Source organism: Lontra canadensis, unplaced genomic scaffold (genome assembly GCF_010015895.1).
Source record: "Lontra canadensis isolate GAN:19392208 unplaced genomic scaffold, GSC_riverotter_1.0 scaffold75, whole genome shotgun sequence".
Classification (NCBI taxonomy): domain Eukaryota; kingdom Metazoa; phylum Chordata; class Mammalia; order Carnivora; family Mustelidae; genus Lontra; species Lontra canadensis.
Window position 1 is genome coordinate 4,975,453 of NW_022631069.1, and position 15,166 is coordinate 4,990,618.

A 15,166-nucleotide genomic window follows, 5' to 3' on the forward strand; every position below is an offset into this window, starting at 1 on the left:
ATTCCATGCTCATGGACTGGGAGAACAAATACTGTGAAAATGTCTGCGCTACCTAAAGCAATCTACACATTTAATGCAATCCCTATCAAAATACCATCAATTTTTTCTTTTTCTTTTTTTTTTAACCATCAATTTTTTCAAAGAAATGGAACAAACAATCCTAAAGTTTATATGGCCCCAGAAAAGACCTGAAATAGCCAGAGGAATGTTGAAAAAGAAAGCCAAAGTTGGCAGCATTTCAATTCCAGACTTCAAGCTCTATTACAAAGCTGTCGTCATCAAGACAGTATGGTACTGGCACAAAACAGACACCTAGATCAATGGAAAAGAATAGAGAGTCCAGAAATAGACCCTCAACTCTATGGTCAATTAATTTTCAACAAAGCGGGAAAGACTGTCCAGTGGAAAAAAGACAGCCTCTTCAACAAATGGTGTTGGGAAAATTGGACAGCCACATGCAGAAGAATGAACCTGGACCACTTCCTTACACCACATACAAAAATAGACTCAAAATGGATGAAATACCTCAATGTGAGACAGGAATCCATCAGAATCCTTGAGAAGAACACAGGCAGCAACCTCTTCGATCTCAGGCACAGCAACTTCTTCCTAGAAACACGGACAAAGGCAGGGGAAGCAAGGGCAAAAGGGAAGTATTGGGACTTCATCAAGATCAAAAGCTTTTGCACAGCAAAGGAAACAGTCCACAAAACCAAAAGACAACTGACAGAATGGGAGGAGGTATTTGCAAATGACATATCAGATAAAGGGCTAGTATCCAAAATCTATAAAGAACTTATCAAACTCAACACCCAGAGAACAAATAATCTAATCAAGGAATGGGCAGAAGACATGAACAGACATTTCTGCAAAGAAGACATCCAGATGGCCAACAGAGACATTAAAATGTGCTCAATATCAGGGAGATACAAATCAAAACCACAGTGAGGTACCACCTCACACCAGTCAGAATGGCTAAAGTTAACCAGTCAAGAAACGACAGATGTTGGTGAGGATGCAGAGAAGGGGAACCCTACCACATTGTTGGTGGGAATGCAAGCTGGTCCAGCCACTCTGGAAAACAGTATGGGGGTTCCTCAAAAAGTTGAAAGTAGAGCTACCCTATGCCCCAGCAATGACACTATTGGGTATTTACCCTAAAAATACAAATGTAGTGATCCAAAGGGGCATGTGTACCCAAGTGTTTATAGCAGCAATGTCCACAGTAGCCAAACTATGGAAAGAATCTGGATGTCCATCAACAGGTGATAGGGATAAAGAATATGTGGTATATATGTACAATGGAATGCTATACAGTCAAAAAAAAAAAAAACTCAAAATCTTGCCATTTGCAAAGATGTGGATGGAACTAGGGCATATTATGCTAAGTGAAATAAGTCAATCAGAGAAAGACAGTTATTATATAATCTCCCTGATATGAGGAATTTAAGAGGCAGGGCAGGGGGTTGTGGGGTTAATGGAGGGAAAAATGAAACAAGATGGGACCAGAGAGGGAGACAAACCATGAGAGACTCTTAATCTCAGAAAACAAACTGAGGGTTGCTGGAGGGGCAGTGGGTGTGAGGGTTGGGGTGGTTGGGTGATGGACATTGGGGAGGATATGTGCTATGGTGAGCGTTGTAAATTGTGAAAGAATGATGATTCACAGACCTGTACCACTGAAACAAGTAATACATTATATGTTAATAAAAAAATAAAAAATAAAAAAAAGATAATAATATTTGTTCAGGCAAGTATAAAGATTCAAGAGAAACGTTTCAAGCATAAAAATTACTTTAGGATTACATTTCATGGAAAAGATGGAATGGAAATACAAGTTCAAGGAGAAAAAAAAAAGATGTCAAACTTTCGCTCAGGTAAAGAGGTGTTTATTCAGACTTTTTCATGTGGCTAATGAATATGTACAAATAACAAATCATGTTGTACACTTGAAACTCATATAATGTTGTGCATCCATTGCACCTCAATAAAAAATTATTTGAGTCAAGTTTCTCATCAACGAGAAATATTTAAAAATTGAGAGCTCGCCATCTACAAGTGTTGATCAAAAATTTCCTGTTGTCATGTCAAGCACTAAACCTGATACATAAAAACAAATGGATGATGGTAGGTAGCAGATCACACTGACACTAAATTTCTCCTGGGTGCATTAAAATGAGGAACATGACCATTTTTTTAATGTCAATATTTAAAATACATTAGAAACAACATCTTTTGCAAACTTAAAATTAAAGAATTTTGTATGTCGGTTGAAAAATAAATGAGGGTAAATACTGTACAATTTCACTTTTATGATGTTACAGAACAGGGAAAATTAATCATGAAAAAAATCAGAACAGTGTTTGGTGCTATAGATGGTGGTATAGACCGACTGTAAAAGGGTTCAAGGGAACTTTCTAGGGTGATAGCAATGTTCTATACCTTAACAGAGTTTGAGGTTAGAAAGGCAAAAGTGTTTGTCAAAAATCATCAAATGGTGTACTTAAGATGTTTAAATTTCATTAAGGTAAATTTTATCTCAAGAAAAAAAGAAAAACTATAAACAAATATATGAACTCTCAATCATGTTATGTATGCTGAGGAATTTAGGGGTGAAATGTATTGGTGTCAAGAATTTATTTGGAAATGTATAAAAAATAAGATTGCCAAATGGACAGATAGAACTAAAACAAAATGTTTATAGTGGAATCTAAGTGGTGTGTATATGTTGTTCACTGTTCAATTTCAACTTTTCTGTTTGTTTGAAGATATTGACAACAGGGGCACCTGGGTGGCTCAGTGGATTAAAGCCTCTGCCTTCAGCTCAGATCATGATCCCAGGGTCCTGGGATCAAGCCACACATTGGGCTCTCTGCTCAGCAGGGAGCCTGCTTCCTCCTCTCTCTCTGCCTGACTCTCTACCTACTTGTGATCTCTGTCTGTCAAATAAATAAATAGAATCTTTAAAAAAATATATTCACACAAAATATTGGGGAACATGTACAAATAATTTTTTTTCATAATTCTTTAAGGCATATATGGGTAAAAATTTGAAGACCATTGGTTTCTGTCATCACCATTTGTTAATGAATCTTTAACCTAAACTTACAGCCCAAACCTCTCTCCAGAATCTCAGTCATCTTTCCATCTGTCTCCTGGAATGCTCCATCTGGATTTCCCATCAGTTCTAAAACTCAACAAATCCAAACATGAATTTATTGTCTTCCTGTGTCAGTTAGAAATACCATCAGCTACAAGTAACAGAATAGAACAAACAAAACAAGGGTGATTTCTCTTATGTAACAAGAGATCTGGAGGTAGGCGGCTGCTGGTGTTAGTTCATCTCCTGGCTAACAGGTCTACCATTCCCTTTGCCTTCCCTCATAGTCACAAAGTGTTCTGCGTCTCCAGGCATCATGTCTGAGTTCAAGATAGGAAAAGGGGGAAGGAAGCAATGCCAGTGACAACTGAACTTTATCAACACAGCTTCAGATTTTCCAGAAGCCTCCCAGCAGACTTCCCCATAAATCCCATTAATCAGACTGTTGCCCTAGCTGCAAAGGAAACCAGGAGGCAAGTACTTAACTTCCTTATCCTCTAAATTCAATGTAGGATTGAGTGATGGGTGAACCTGCCTACAGTATCTGTAACATTCTTCCCAGCCCGCTCCACCTCCTATACCCCTCATCTGTGTTTACAGTCCCAGGACCTGACTAGTCACCCAAGTAAGGAGCCCCAGGAGTTATCCTTAGCTCTCTTTCCCCTCTACTCCTCATATCCACTGTTTGGATCTTTTCTCAGTCTTTGAATCTCTCTCACATCTGAGCCTCCTTCCCATACCCACTGCCACTGTCTTGGTTTATGTTCTCATTTCCTCCCTGAACTGCTCTAACCGTCTCTTAGTCTCAAGTCTTAACTTCAAACCATCCTCCATGTGGCCCCAGCTTGACCATTCTAAAAACAGACATCTAACCATCTTATCCCCTGACTAGATGTTATCTGTGGCTTTGCCTAACACCTAGTTTAAAGGCTAACTTCCTTAGTATGTTATGTAACGTAGTCCTGCAGTTTCCTTAATAATATACTCCTGGAACTGCCTGGTCAGAGTGCCCCAGTCCTGTCAAGGATCAACTCCCTTAAGACACAACTTCCTAGAGGGAGGAGCTGGGGAAGTCGATACTCAAAATCCAAACCTGTTGTGCTAGGCAGACAGCCATCTGTCTTTAATACATTTGTGCTAAAACTGTAGTATGAAAGAACAATAGGTTTACATATTATAATAAGGGATCTTTTCCCAGAGACTAGAGAATATATCATCTCTAAATGTTATTTTATCTTGGAGACGTAAGTTTAACAATATATTTAAAGGTTAATATCATTGTTGTTCATTCAGTTCAGAGATTTACTGAATGCCCACTATGTATTAGACACTATACTTTAGTTCTTTTCCTTTATAATAGAACAGAGATGACAGATCTAGAACAGTGTTCAATTGAAGCTATCTGCCACTTTCTGCATACCTAAGGACTTCCATCTTTTTCTCTATTGCACTATTTAAGACTTATTCTTATCACCAGCATCAGCACTTTCATGTTTCTGTCTTCTCATTTTCATAAATAAAATTCATTAGATATTCAAACATATGTCTAAAGGCACAGATGGAGGCAAAGATGGCAACATGGTCAAAACTGGTTGATTTTTTTTTTTAAAGATTTTGTTTATTTATTCGGCAGAGAGAGAGAACACAAGCAGAGGGAGCGGCAGGCAGAGGCAGAGGCAGAGGGAGAAGAAGGCTCCCCACTAAGCAGGGAACCCAATGTGGGGCCTGATCCCCTGAGTGGAAGACAAACACTTAACTGATTGAGCCATCCAATCCAGGCACCCCAAAACTCACTGATTGATAGAATGCCATGTGATAATAGTTAAGCTTTCTAGAGCACTTATTCTGTGCCAGGCACCCTTCAAGGCACTCTACAAATAGGAACTCCTTGATTTTCACAACTCTATGAAGTAGGTACCATGATCTCCACGTGGCAGATGAGGAAACTGTGGCTCAAGGGTAGTTTTGCACCTTTGTCAGATGAAAGCTATGCCCAACACCTCCCAGACTCACCTCCTGTCTGCTTCACTTGAGTTAACTACATTTCTCCTAGTTCCAGGTGGTGGTCTGTGGTCTCTCCAGCGTTATGCTTCTGCACATGCTGTCCCTTCTGTCCCGACTGCTTGTCCTCTGTGCTCATTCCTGGAGACCAAGTGAGGCCCACGCTTCTCAGTGAAGTCTCCTCTGTCTGGTGAGGTGCGGTCAGGCTGTGGTGGCCAGCACCTTGCCCAGCGTCCTTATCCTGCTCTATTTACGTGCTTACAGCTCTCTTTCTCCCACCAGAGATGATGCTGCCAGGCACGGCTGTCTCCTCATGCTGGAGTCCCTGGGGCTTGCTACTATGCCCAGCCTGGAATCAGCACTTAAAGGCTTGCTGAAGTGATGCATAGCATCCCTGGATTTTACACTCTGTTGTCGCCCCCACGCCGTCTGGCACCACATATTGCAGACACTTAGTCAATGGGGAGCGGGAGCCTGGTTTCCCAGCCAGCAGCCTAACTTAATGAAACAGAGCAAAACAAAACCCGCCCCCTTTTCTCCCATCTCCACATCACAATAATCCCCGAGGATCTGAACTCCTTTCCAAGCCCTCCCATCAGTCGAATGCAGAGGGACCCGAGGGAGACCCTGACTCCCCTCCGCTGGCTAGGCGGAGCAGGGTGGGGAGCAGCCGTCAGGGCGCAGAGCAGCCTCATCCCGCGCCTTCTGCCAGTTCTTGCCTATTAAGGTAAGATTTCTCGGAGGAGAGAGGGAGGGACCGGCGGAGGGTCCCCCAGAAGGGACCCCGCGGCCTGTGAGCTCGCCCGGAGCCAGGGGAGCACAGACCCCGGCCGGGTGCCCCGCGACGGGTACTGCCAGCTTCAGGGCAGCCCCGGATCCTACTTTGCTCTTCTACCCGAGGCCACCTTCCTAGGTTTCCATAGCCACTGGGGCCAAGTCCTCATTCTCCACCGCCACCGCAGGCCTCAAATGAGTCTCCGCACAGGGCGCTGATTAAATGGGTCTCGGGTCCCCAGCGGACGCTCCTTCCCGGCAGATGCCCGCAGAAGCCCCGAGGGCGCTGCGCCCGCGGGGCCCGGCACCAGCAGAACGCACCCGGCGTTACCGGGGCAGAGCCCGGGACGCGTCCTTCCGGCCGCCAGATCTCCGCGCTCTCTGCGCCCCCACCCCACGCCAGACTCTCGGGGTCCTCCCGGGCCGGCTCCCGCCCAGCGCCCGGCTCTGGCCCCGCCCCTCCGCCCCGCCCCCCGAAGGCCCCGCCCACGGCCCCTCGCGCTCCGCCCCCTCCCCGCCGGCTCCCGCCGCTCCCGGCGCTCCGAGCGCGGGCCTGGGGACACGGGATCCCGCCGCCGGGGCCGCAGCATGGGGCGCTTCCGCGGGGGTCTGCGGTGCATCAAGTACCTGCTGCTGGGCTTCAACCTGCTCTTCTGGGTGAGACCCGCAGCTGGGCAGGCCGGGCAGGGGAGGGGCCGGGCGGGGGCGCGGGGCCGGGGTCCCCGGGGAGCTGGCCGCTGCAGCGTCCGAGCCGGGCTCCAGAAGGCTGGGTGTTCCAAAAGGCTGAGGTGAGGAAGAGGCAGACAAAGAGGGAGGGGAGGGATAGCGGGAGGGATGGAGGGAGGGAGAGCAGAGGGAGGGAGAGATTGAGCAACAAGAAACGGTGAGAAGCGGGTTGCGGGGGTGGGGAGACACCTTGTGGCTCTTCCCTTTGAGGAAGCTCTGCCTCAGCTGGTGACTCCAGGTGCGGGGACACCAGCCCCTCCTCACCTCACCTCCTGAGGAGTCGGCTCCCCACCTGGCCTCTGGGGCACTCACCCCTTGTCTCTCTGCCCTTCTGCTGCAACCAGGGCCTGGCCAGGGCGCTGGGAGAGAAACCCCTGTGCCGGTGCGGGGGCTGCCAGGGGTGGTGCCCCAAAGCGCGTGTGTGGAGACACCACCTGGCGGTGATGGTTTTGTTTAAGGAAATTGGGGGTAGGAGTGAAAATGGTGGGAGGGGGGCAGCTGTCGTGCTTATTCTGGGTGTTAGAGGAGGGTACCTGGCTGCGAGGAGGTGGTGATACTCTTCCCTGAAGCGAACGGACAGAAGAGAGGGGCTTCCAAAGGGCAACAGCATCTCCCAACAGCCCCTAGCCCACAGCCTCTGCTAAATACCACAGATGATCTCATTCAACTTCGCACTGAACCAACATTCCCCGGATTAGTGGTTCACAGAGAGATAGGGGCCATGCCCCTTGTCTCCCATATTATTGGGACAAGGTTAGGGCCAGACCATCCCTATATTCCCTGGTTACCCTGTCTCAGGCTCTGGAGGACTGCAAAAATTATCTTGTCTGCACATTCCTCTTGGGCTTTCTGAAGAAACTGTCAGTCAGTTAGACCCTGAGGGAAAATATAAATATTGTTTGGGGTTCTTAACGCTAGTGGGGAACAGCAGCAGCCCGGGTGCTCTGAAGCAACTAGGAGAGGGGAGGGTGGTGATTGTCCTATCTGCTCCAGGGAGTTTGTCTTCCCATGACTGCAACTAATTAATTATTGAATGATGAGCTCTGCTTGTGTCTGCCAACCCATTAGCCCAGATGCCTGGGTGACTCCAGCAACTCTAACCTCTCATAAGACAACTTGCCATGCTCTGCATCCTTCAGCAGGGGAAGGTGTGAAGGAGGCACCCCAAAGATGGCCCCTGAATTTTAAAAACACACATAGTTTTTGTACACCGGGCATTTACACTCAGCATACTACAGGGAGGGACATTTCTAAAGGTCCTTTATGTTTGCTTAATTTAAAAGGCTGTTAATTATAGATGTCATGCTTCGGTGACACCCTTCGCTCTCACTGCTTACAAATTCAAAACAAGTTTTCTCTCAGCCTCAGAAGGACTTCTCAGGCTGGGCTCAGTGCTTATTTAGTGCCTGATGCTGTGCCAGCCTTTCCAGGGATCATAGGAAGCATTTATTGAATGTTTTCAGTGTGTCAGGGACAGTGCTAAGCACACTGCATTCATTATTATACTCAATCCTGATGGTGATGCTCATGTATATAATATTGTTATCACCATTTTTACTCATGAAGAAACAGAGGCACACATGTAGATTGACTTGCCCAAGGTCACATAGCCAGTGTGTGGCAGAAGTGGGACTCTGACTCAGCCTCTGTGGTCCTAAGCACTGTGGCACATTACACTCTTAAGTGGTGGTTCTCAGAGGGTGGTTCCTGGACTAGCAGCATCAGCATCTCCTGGGAACTTGTCGGAAATGTACATTCACTGCTCCATTTAGGCCAGCAGAAGCAGGAACTCTGGGGGAGGGACCAAGTAGTCTATGTTTGCAAGCCTTCTAGATAATTCTGATGCTTTCTTAAGCTTGAGAACCAATGTCAAACAATTATTAAATAAATATTATAAAGATAATTTATAATATGTAAATATAAATCAGTATATATAATTTATAAATATAAAATGCTGTTCCCTAAGCTGCCAATGTTGCTAAGGAAACAAGTCCAATGTATTTAGAACAAAAAGTTAAGAAGTATATAATCAAGTGACAAATGTCACACTTCTGGCCATACATAGTAAAGAAGGTAAGCAGGAACAAAGCAATGTTTGAGCATTTGCCATGTGTTAGCCACTGGGGTTAGACATGACCTTTTATATATAGGATCTAATGAAGGAGTTCAGAGAAAGGTGGGTGCCTGGGTGGCTCAGTCAGTTAAGTGCCTGACTCTCTTGATTTTTGGACTCAGGTCATGATCTCAGAGTGGTGTGATGGAGCCCCACATTGGGCTTAGCGCTCAGGGAGGCATCTGCCTGAGATTCTCTCTCCCTCTCTCTTGTCTAACAAGCCCTACCCCATGCTCTCTCTCTCTCTCTCTTTCTCTCTCTGAAATAAATCTTTAAAAAAAAAAAAAAAAAAGTTCAGAGAAAGGATTGCAGCAACAGTGAGGAGTCAGGACAGCTGTCCTGAAAAATAAGGTGTTTAAGCTGGACCTCAGAGGACTGGTAGAATGAAGGTGGGCAAGGCAAGGGGGGTGACATGCCACCTACCAGAGACAAACAGCACGAGGCTGAGCGTGACTACCATCTGACAAAGGGGTCAGGCTCGAGGGCAGAGATCCCAAGCAGGGTGTGTTTGAGTAAGTTATTCTTACTTCTAGGTGTGTGTTTGCTCATCTATACAATTAGGGCAATAGGGTTTTCAGGAGGATTAAAACAAAATGGTGTGAAGTGCCTGACCTCATCTTCTTATGAACCTAGTACATAGTAAGTGCTCAAAAAACATTATTTATTTGTGCCTGTTATTATGTTATTAGAGCCTGCACATAGGAGCATCCAGTAAAACTAAACTCTCTTTCCTGAGTCCCTTAATTTGGGGTAATAGCATCTATGTTCGCCAAATGACTTGGAGCTTGTCTTTGTTGTAGGGTGACTACACATTATCCTCTCAATTTGTACTTGTGAATTTTCTCTACTCGAACTTGGAATGCTTTGAGAGCAGGCTTTTTTTTTTTTTCTTTTTTTCTTTTTTCCTCTTATGTTCACAATTATATCTGCAGGGCCTAGAACGGAGCCCAGCACACAGGAGGCATTCAGTAAATATGCGTAGAATGAATGAATGAGTCTGCAGCTTAGAGCACTTGGAACCAACGGCCTTCCCAACTTGCACTGATAATCAATGATCTGAAAGATTGATCTACCTCTTCCTGCACATTACCTGTTGATTTGTCCTTTGTTTGCACAGACTGAACCCAGGAGGGGGTATAGGGCCTTCCTCTCTCCCAACTCCATGGGGGGGTGGGGCCGAGAGTGTCTGAACAGCGCAGTTATGGAGGCTCTCCCGAGTCTTAGACATGCACCACCATAGGGAAAGGGCCAGCTGAAACCGGTACATCATCATTTAGGGGAAAAAATTTATCCAAATTATTGGATAAATTATCTAACTAGATATCTGCCTTCACTGTAACTGAGGGAACCTGATTCCAGGAAAAGCCCCACCCTAGTTTCTGAAGTTGTTTTTCCTGGTTGGAGGGGTTTGTGGGAAGTTTGTGGAAGGGCAGAGGGTGGGGGCTGGTTTTCCTCGAAGACTCAGCTTTAGCTGTGACTTCACGTGTCTTATTCACGCACCCCTTGGCATGCTTGGGTGTCTGCCCTTCTGAGCTATAAAGTCCCCCTCTTTGACCGCACTCTCTTCCTATCAGGAATTCACCAGAAGGCAGGCAAGGAGGTGGGGGGTGGGTGTGTTCTGTGATCTGCAGTTTGTTCCCTTGGGTGACCACACTCTTTCTTATCAGGAATTCACCAGAAGGCAGGCAAGGAGGTGGGGGGGCGGGCGGGTGGGTTCTGTGATCTGCAATTTGACAAATCGATTTGCAGGCTCCTCTGGCAGCTTGGTTTAAGTAAGTTTCCCTAGGCTGTGCTCCTGATTTTATAAACATTCAGCTAGATCCTGCCAGAGCCAGCACAGCTCTGCCAGCCCAGGGCCGCCAACTGTATTCACCACTACATTTTTAAAAACAAAAGTAGAGCCTGGTCATGAACCCCACTAAATTCATTTCTGTTATCATGGTTGATGTCTAACATGGAACCCCTTCCACCATCTGTCATGTCTAAATTCAGACACTATAATCAGATAGCACGGCATAGGCCTGTGCCTCTCACTGGAATCACCTTTATTTTTTTTCCCCTCCGTTGCATAGCAATATAAATAAAACACTACAGTCCACCAAGCCGCATATGTTGGTTTCAAGAAAAACTTGGGCGCTGTTTATTCCTTGCTTCATTGTTGTACGCTCAGCGTTTTCCTATCATTGTGCTGTACTGAGCAGCTCGGTGTTAGCGACCGACAGGAAGCAGGACTGTTCACATGCCATATATGGCTTGTCTGAACTTGCTTTCCTTTCCTTCTCACCAGCATTCATGAGGCTCTGGGGGTGTGGTCAATGACGCCTAACGGGTGCTGTTAGGAATGATTGTGTCCCACCAGCCAGGGAGTGAAAGATGTTTGATGCTACTGGGTCCCAGGTTGCCTCCTCCTCTTCCTCAAACTTGTTTCAAACAGTAATTTCAGAGCTAACACCCCTGTCAGGAATACTGGTTTAAACAAAAAAGTTCCTGAAGAAAGTATTCTTTGGGGTCCACCCAAAAGCTAGACCACCCCAGAAGGCAGATAGGAATTTCCTTGGTCTTCTTGTAGGACAGTCTTCGTTTCTCATTGCTGTCAAGGTGGGAAGACAGCAGGAGAGGCCATCCTCCCCTGACGTGGATGAGAAAGGCCAGGTGTGGCTGGAAGGGGCCAAGTGTCTATGATAGGGGCCAGTGTGCAAAGGTTAGAGGGAGAGTGCCAGCAGTCCACAGACCTCGAACAGGTCCAGGCAGGATGGCCATTCAAAGCCAGGGACTCAAAGCCAGGAAGGTGGATGCTGGCATCACACTGCCTGGGTTGACTCTTGCCTGTATTATTTACTAACTAGGGGACCTTGGGCACACTGTTTAGCCTATTTGAGCCTCAGTTTTCTCATCTGGAAAATGGACATAATTAAGTACCAACATCAACCTGTGATTTTTTAGTGCAGATAAAATCGGTTAATACCTGTCAAGTAGTAAGTAGTATGGTCCGCGTGCATAGTTAATACTCAGAAATGTAAGATAGTAGTAGTAGTTATATTTAAGCACTGGAAACACAAGTAGAAACCAGAATCCAAGAGGTTCATAAAAGTAAAAAGAAACAGCAAATAAGCATCCTAGGTCCAACCAACCAAGAAAAAGAGCAAGAGTTCCATAGATTCTCAAAAGCATGGAATGCAAAGGAGAGATTTCCTTCTCTGCAGGCACTTGGGAAACATATACTGATGACCTAGTGTGTGCCCAGCACCCTGCCAAGTGTCTGGGCATTCAAAAATGATGAAGACTCGGTCCTTGATTTTGAGACACTCGGGCGTCTATTTACTCCTCCATTTTGCCTTGGAGTAGTTTATTTCCTCTCTAGTGTCTTTGTTTCCTGAGGCAGTGGCTATCTCTTGCCAAAGGAGGAGGGATCCTCCTCCTTTCAGCCCTCAGCACCTAGCAGAGGTTCAGCAGTTACTGGCAAAGCTCCTGCTCCCAGGATTGTGGGCATCGATGCCCACACAGGCACTGCTCTTCGTTCCCTGCCCTGACCCTCTGCTACCAAAGGGAAGCCTTGGAAGGCACAGGAAAACCTCGGGGATTGGTACCGTCTCATTTCAGTATGTATGCAAATCATCTGAGGATCTTGTCCAAATATATATTCTGTTCTACTGGTCTTTTTTTTTTTTTTTAAAGACTTATTTATTTATTTATTTCAGGGAGAGAGAGAGAGAGAGAGAGAGACAGACATGCACATATGTGCATGAGCATGCAAGCGGGGAGGGGCAGAGGGAAAGGCAGACAGAGAATCCAAGCACACTCTCCGCTAAGTGCAGGCACTGAGCTCAGTCCCAGGACCCTGACATCATGACCTGAGCTGAAATTAAGACCCCGAGGTCATGACCTGAGCTGAAATCAAGAGCCCAACACTTAACTGACTGAGCCACCCAGACACCCCAGTAGGTCGGGATTTCTAACAAGCCTCCAGGTGATGCTAATGCTGCTGGTCTAAGGAATACACTCTGAAAACCAGTGATAAAGACCTACTGGTCGCTCACATTTCTGAATGGGGCAGAGAGGACCCTACATATTGGCTTCCTTATGGCACTTCTCTCTCTCCCTTTTTAAAATTGACACATAATGTATTATTTGCTTCAGGGATACAAGTCTGTGAAATATCAGTCCTACACAATTCACAGCACTCACCATAGCACATACCCTCCCCAATGTCCATCACCCAGCCACCCTATCCCTCCCCCACGCCCCAGCAGCCCTCAGTTTTCTCCCTGAGATTGAGTCTTTTATGGTTTGTCTCCTTCCCTGGTCCCATATTGCTTCATTTTTTCCCTCCATTCCCCCCACGACCCCCCACCCTGCCTCTTAAATTCCTCATATCAGAGAGATCATATGATAATTGTCTTTCTCTGATTGATATATTTTCCTTAACATAATACACTCTAGTTCCATCCACGTCGTTGCAAATGGCAAGATTTTGGCGGGGGGGGGGGGGTGATGGCTGCATATTATTCCATTATACACACACACACACACACACACACACACACACACACACCTATATACCACCTTTTCTTTATCCGTATCATCTGTTGATGGACATCTAGGTTCTTTCCATAGTTCGCCTTTCCATAGCCTTTCCATAGGCTATTGTGGACATTGTTATAAACATTCGGGTACGGGTATCCCTTTGGATCACTACATTTGTATCTTTAGGTTAAATAACCAGTAGTGAGACTGCTGGGTCGTAGGGTAGCTCTATTTTCAACTTTTTGAGGAACCTCCATGCTGTTTTCCAGAGTGGCTGCACCAGCTTGCATTCCCTCCAACAGTGTAGGAGGGTTCCCATTTCTCGGCATTCTTGCCAACATCTGTCATTTCCTGACTGGTTAACTTTAGCCATTATGATTGATGTGTGATGGTACCTCACTGTGGTTTTGATTTGTATCTCCCTGGTGTCAAGTGATGTTGAACACTTTTTCATGTGTCTGGTGGCCATTTGGAGGTCTTTGTAGAAAGTCTGTTCGTGTCTTCTGCCCATTCCTTGATTGGATTATTTGTTCTCTGGGTGTTGAGTTTGATAAGTTCTTTATAGATTTTGGATACTAGCCCTTTATCTGATATGTCATTTATAAATACCTTCTCCCATTCTGTCAGTTGTCTTTTGGTTTTGTGGACTGTTTCCTTTGCTGTGCAAAAGCTTTTGATCTTGATGAAGTCCCAATACTTCCCTTTTGCCCTTGCTTCTCCTGACTTTGGCCATGTTTCTAGGAAGAAGTTGCTGTACCTGAGGTCGAAGAGGTTGCTGCCTGTGTTCTCCTCAAGGATTCTGATGGATTCCTGTCTCACATTGAGGTGTTTCATCCATTTTGAGTCTATTTTTGAGTGTGGTGTAAAGAAATGGAACCAGGTTCATTCTTCTGCATGTGGCTGTCCAATTTTCCCAACACCATTTGTTGAAGAGGCTGTTTTATTTCCACTGGACAGTCTTTCCTGCTTTGTTGAAAATTAGTTGACCATAGAGTTGAGGGTCTATTTCTGGGCTCTCTATTCTGTTCCATTGATCTAGGTGTCTGTTTTGTGCCAGTACCATACTGTCTTGATGACGACAGCTTTGTAATAGAGCTTGAAGTCTGGAATTGAAATGCTGCCAACTTTGGCTTTCTTTTTCAACATTCCTCTGGCTATTTCAGGTCTTTTCTGGGGCCATATAAACTTTAGGATTGTTTGTTCCATTTCTTTGAAAAAATTGATGGTATTTTGATAGCGATTGCATTAAGTGTGTAGTTTGCTTTAGGTAGCACAGACATTTTCACAGTATTTGTTCTCCCAGTCCATGAGCATGGAATGTTTTTTCCATTTCTTTGTGTCTTCCTCAATTTCTTTCATGACTACTTTGCAGTTTTCTGAGTACAGATTCTTTACCTCTTTGGTTAGATTTATTCCTGCCTATCTTATGGTTTGGGGTGCAGTTGTAAATGGGATTGACTCCTTAATTTCTCTTTCTTCTGTCTTGTTGTTGTTGTATAGAAATGCAACTGGTTTCTGTGCATTGATTTTATATCCTGACACTTTACTGAATTCCTGTATGAGCTTTAGCTTTTTTGGAGTGGAGTCATTTGGGTTTTCTGCATAAAGTATCATATCATCTGCAAAGAATGAGAGTTTGACTTCTTTGTCAATTTGGCTGCCTTTTATTTCTTTTTGTTGTTTGATTGCTGAGGCCAGGAGTTCTAGGACTCTGTTGAGTAGCAGTGGTGATAGTGGACAGCCCTGCTATGTTCCTTACCTTAGGGAAAAGCTCTCAGTTTTTCCCCATTGAGAATGATATTCAATGTGGGTTTTTCATAGATGGCTTCTATGACATTGAGGTATGTACCCTCTATTCCTGCACTGTAAAGAGTTTTGATCAAGAAAGGATGCTGTAGGGGTGCCTGGGTGTCTCAGTGGGTTAAAGC

At 45.3% G+C, this 15,166-nt stretch overlaps 1 protein-coding gene across 2 annotated transcripts in view; it reads left to right on the forward strand.

Moving 5' to 3' along the window:
- Positions 1-6,391: 6,391 nt before the first annotated feature.
- Positions 6,392-15,166, forward strand: part of TSPAN2 (tetraspanin 2) — a 63,094-nt gene continuing 54,319 nt past the window's right edge. For both annotated transcript variants that reach the window (XM_032881364.1, XM_032881365.1), the window contains exon 1: positions 6,392-6,532. In XM_032881364.1, the coding sequence (XP_032737255.1) occupies positions 6,464-6,532 (69 nt within the window). In that variant the 5' untranslated portion in view covers positions 6,392-6,463. The remainder of the gene's footprint in view (positions 6,533-15,166) is intronic.